Consider the following 4,776-nt stretch of genomic DNA (forward strand, 5'->3'; position numbering starts at 1 on the left):
CCGGGAGCCCGAGCCCCTCCGGGCCTGCCAGGAGGAGCAGCCTGGCACAGGCACCCCTGCGGCCGGGGGGTCCCCGCAGGCTCCCCTGCACCTCACCCCCACTCTCTACAGGACGCTGAGGAATCAGAGGACACAAAAGGGCTCGGAGGAGCAGCAGGGAACCTTGGAGCTGCCCGTCCTGCAGCGCCGGCCCTGCCCGGCCCACAGAGCCAAACAGGCCGTGAGGGAGGCTGCGGGCCCCGCGGAGGCATCGCCGCACGGCAAGAGCTTGGTGAAGCCACCCATGGGAGAGCTCCGAGTGCCAGCCGAGCAGCCCGTGGGTGCGGGGGGACCCGGGCAGCCCCAGCCCCACCAGCAGATCCTCAGGAGCCTGGTCCGGCTGTCGCTGGTGGCCCTGGCGGAGCAGAGCTCGACCGGGGAGTTCGCCATGGAGTCGCCCCCAGTGCAGGTAGGAGCCGCTCCGGGCGTTCCCGGCGTGTGGGCACCCCCAGCCCTCCCTTGCCGGGGCTGTGCCCACCCTGGCGCGGTGGGAATGTGCAGCCTGAGGGTCTTTGCTAGGTAACACACACTAACGCCATCCAGGAGGTCCTGCTGGCCTGTAGCAGCCAGGGCACATCGCACCTCCCAGAGTGGCTCTGGCCGGGGCAGTGCTTGAGGTCTCTTCCCCAGGCCTGGGCAGGATGAACACCCCCGCACCCAGCAGGGCCACCCCAGCAGGACAGGCGGGAGCGGGGCTGTCCCAGGGTATGACAAGGGAACAATCCCAGGGACAGGGAGCAGCAGGAGGGCTGCAGGGGAAGCTCGGGCCCAGGTGGGCTGCCCAGCGCTTGTTTTTCCCCCGGTGTGGGGATGCTAAGCCATCTGCAGGAGGAGGAAACGCTATAAAAAGGCCGGGGGGCTCGGAGGGACGTCCTGGCAGGAAGCAGCTTGAGTGGCCAGCCCGAGGCTCAACAGGCTTTTCCTGCCTTGCAGCAAATCTCCCAGCTGCTCTCGCTGCTGCACCAGGGCCAGTTCCAGCCTAAAACAAACTACAGGGGAAACAAGTACACGGCCAAGAACGGCAGCAGGTAAGGCTGGCTCCCAGCACTTCCCTTCCCCACGCCCCCTTCCCCTGCCCCAGCCCCACCAAGCAAAAAGCTCCGAGGGCAGACACACAAAGAAAAGCCTCATCTCCTGAGTTTGAAGGTTCTCCCTTCGGGGGCAGGTTGTGCTCCTCTGGTCCTGGCTCCCAGTGGTATCCAGGTGCTCTTTGCCTCCTTCCTGAGGTACCTTTGGCAGGTCCCTCCATACTCACCTGAGCTCTTCCATGGCCATGAACCATCCCTTGCCAAGAACTCCGATGGTTCTGGGTGCTCAGGAGCACAGAGGGGTCCAGCTCTGGAGGCAGCAGCACAAAGATGAGTGTTCTCATGGCTCTGGACACTTTCTTAGTCCCTGTCAATGTGAGTTTGGGACACCTGACCCTGTGCCAGGGGGCAGATGAGTGAGGAACTGCAGCAAGGCTGGAGGCACTGAGATATCCCAGCTGTGTGCCAAAGATATCTCCAAACTTCATGGTGTTCCCATTAAATTATGCTGTGTGCTCTGGGTGCACACTCCTGAGGATGCTGAGTCTTCATCACTGCCTTGCCACGTCCCCCTGTCCCCGCCTGGCCAGGCCATGGGCAGACACAGCTTTCTCCACCTTTCTCACCTGCAGCTGCAGAGGATGGAGAGGGAAGGAGAGCAGCTCCAGGGTATCTGGGGTGCTCCTCACCTGGCCCTGCAGGGGAAAGCTCCTCTGAATTAATGGAGAGGAGCCAGCAGGTCCCTGTTTGCTCAGGATATGCCCCTAGATCCCTGGAAGTGTTCCAGACCAGGTTGGGTGGGGCTTGGAGCAACCTGGGATTATGGAGGGTGTCCCTGCCCATGGCAGGGGGTGGAATGAGATGGGCTTTAAGGTCCTTTCCAACCCTTCTGTGGTTCTCTGATCTTGCTGCAGAAGGATAAAAACCCTTTCAGGCAAGAAATGTGGAGCAACCCCCCACACCTCATTAACTGATGGGCACTCAAAATGCCTTTAGTTCTGTGAGTGGTGCACGGGGAGAGTGCCCAGAGCCCCTCTCTGGGACATTTTGGGGAGATAGAGACCCTTCCAAGGGCTCATTGGGGATGAAGTGACCTGGGTGTTGTGACCCCTGGCAGGGCTGCAGGGCTGGACATGGGGCTGGACACGGGGCTGGACACAGGGCTGGACACGGACTGCCTGAGCACCAAGGACAGCGGGCACGGCGAGAGCGAGGCCGGGGACCGCGACTGCGACAGCGCCTTCGAGCTCTCCGTGCAGCAGCTCGTGGGAGAGGAGCTGGAGACCCTCCTGGAGCCACAGGCAGGTGAGGTGACCTCGCTGCTGGGACAGGCTGGGGCTGGGGGGGCTCCAGGAGTGGGATCTCCTCGGGTAACCCACACTAACCCCATCCAGGAGGTCCTGCTGGCCTGCAGCAGCCAGGGCACATCGCACCTCCCAGAGTGGCTCTGGCAGGGGCAGTGCTTGGGGCAGCATGTCTGGGCCATCCCAGGCTTTTGGTAGCAGGCCAAGGGACTTGGTGAGCTTCACATTGGATATTTCCATGTGTTTATGGCTGCTCTTCCCTCCCATGGACGTGTCTGCTGAGGTTTAGGGTTTAGTGATGTGTGAACTTGCCCTCTTGTCATTGCTGAGGGGTGAAGGCCAGTTGCACATTGCAGCTGGTGAGCTGCTTCCCATGCTGGCCTGAGCCCTCCATTCATGGTCTCCTGGTCTGTGCAGAGTGAGAAAGGTGGACACTTGTCCTTGTGAAACCCTTCAAGATGTTATCTACCCTCAGAGCCCCACTGGGTCCTCCTTCCTCTTCATCTCCGGTGACCAACCTGCTGCTAATTTTATCTTTTTTGAGATGTGTGACCAGAATTGTTGTGCAGTGTTTAGGATCCTCTGGGGGTACAAGGAGGTTTTCTGGTGTGTTCCTCATTCTTGTCCTGCCCAAGCTCCACGCTGAGCCCTGTTTGTTGTGGCTCCCAAATCCCTCCTCTGCACGGAGGGAGAGCCATGAACACATGACAGGTTGTTGTTCCCTGTGACAATTATCTGACAGTTGGTGACACAGAAATTCACCAGCCACATTTTGCTCATGGCAGTCAGCATTATCAGGTCCTTCAGCAACCCTCTGCTTTTGGGTGTTTTAGTGGAGTCAACACCAACATTGTCCCCTTGCCATATCATTTATCACTGTGTTGAGCAGATACTCTGGGACTCTGCTAATGACCTCCCTTGGTGAGGAAGATTAATTATTCCTACCCTCACTTCCCAGCTTTTAACACATATTAGTCCCTACAGAACCTGGCTGTAAATTCAGGCACAGCTCAGGTCCCTGCAAGCCTGGCTGGTGCTGTTCCATCAGCTCAGGTGACCTCTGCCTTCACAGAATTGAATTCTGGAATGGTTGGAGTTGGAAGGGACCTTAAAGCCCATCCCATTCCATCCCCTGCCATGGCAGGGACACCTCCCACTGTCCCAGGCTGCTCCAAGCCCCACTATCCAGCCTGGCCTCAGACACTTCCAGGGATCCAGGGGCAGCCCCAGCTGCTCTGGGCACCCGGTGTCAGGGCTGCCCACCCTGCCAGGGAACAATTCCCTCCCAATATCCCATCCAGCCCTGCCCTCTGGCTCTGGGAAGCCATTCCCTTGTACTGGCACTCCAGACCCTTGTCCAAAGTAATCCAGGACTCTCCATGCAGCCCTTCCAAGTTTCCAGAACACAATTCCCCATGTGACAATGTCAGGTGGTTCCTCTGGGAGCAGCAGCTCCATGGCTCTCTCTGCTGAGCCTTGCACAGGATTTCTCTGAATCTGCCTGGGCTGGGTTCACCTTCACATACTTAAAAACTCCTGTCACCTCCCCTCCCTCTGATCCTGCATTCATTTGAAGCAGTAGTTAATGAACAGCAGCTAATAAACCAGGCAATTTCATAACTGAGTTCCTCTGGCACTCCGGGGTGAATACCATCTGGGCCTGACATTTTCTACATGTTCCTTTTATTGATTTGTTCTAAAAATCTCCTCTCTTGGCATTTCAATTTGAAAGAGTTGGGCTGACTCATGTCCTGTAGCAGAAATTTCATTGTGGAGCCTCTGTGCTCCTCCACAGAAGAGAAACTCATTGAGCTTTGCTGCTGGGGTGGTTTGAATTCCAGAGCTGGGCATTTGTGCTCTTCCTTTGAGGCAGAACCTGCTGCTTCTCCCCTTTGCCTCCCTGCTCTTTTATTCCAGTAAGGAGCAAACAAAGGAAAGGCTGAGACCTAAAAGTTTCCTTGGATTCGGAGGTCCTGCAGCCAAGAGCAGGGAGCAAAGAGGAGCCCAGCTCCATCCCAGGTGCACTGACATGCCCTAATCCCAGAAAAAGGGACTGGGGGAGCTGCCCAGCAGCTCTGGATCCAGTCCTGCCCACACCAGGGTAGAAAATCAGAGCTATGGTGAGGCTGATCCATGAAGTGCCATCTCCCATGATCCTTGGATCTGACAGGACAATCATCCTTTTGGCCAAAGTCCTGGAATTCCATAGGATCATTAGGGCTGGAAAAGCCCTCCCAGACCATTGTTCCCCAGCACTGCCATGTCCACCAGTGACCCTTGTCCCCAGTGCCACCTCCCCATTCCCGGGATGATGATTCCACCACTTCCCTGGGCAGCCTGCTCCATGCCAGCAGGGAATGCTGAGGCTGTGTGGAGTCCTGCTGGCCATGTCTAGAGGCTGGGCT

At 57.8% G+C, this 4,776-nt stretch overlaps 1 protein-coding gene across 1 annotated transcript in view; it reads left to right on the forward strand.

The window, feature by feature from the left end:
- Positions 1-4,776, forward strand: part of LOC102031577 (protocadherin-12) — a gene marked incomplete at its 5' end in the record, with an annotated part of 9,974 nt that overhangs the window by 2,106 nt on the left and 3,092 nt on the right. Inside the window, 3 exons of the mRNA XM_031063806.1 lie at positions 8-448; positions 973-1,067; positions 2,185-2,372. Of these exons, the coding sequence (XP_030919666.1) occupies positions 8-448; positions 973-1,067; positions 2,185-2,372 (724 nt within the window). The remainder of the gene's footprint in view (positions 1-7; positions 449-972; positions 1,068-2,184; positions 2,373-4,776) is intronic.

This window comes from Geospiza fortis, unplaced genomic scaffold (genome assembly GCF_000277835.1).
Source record: "Geospiza fortis unplaced genomic scaffold, GeoFor_1.0 scaffold320, whole genome shotgun sequence".
Classification (NCBI taxonomy): Eukaryota; Metazoa; Chordata; class Aves; order Passeriformes; family Thraupidae; genus Geospiza; species Geospiza fortis.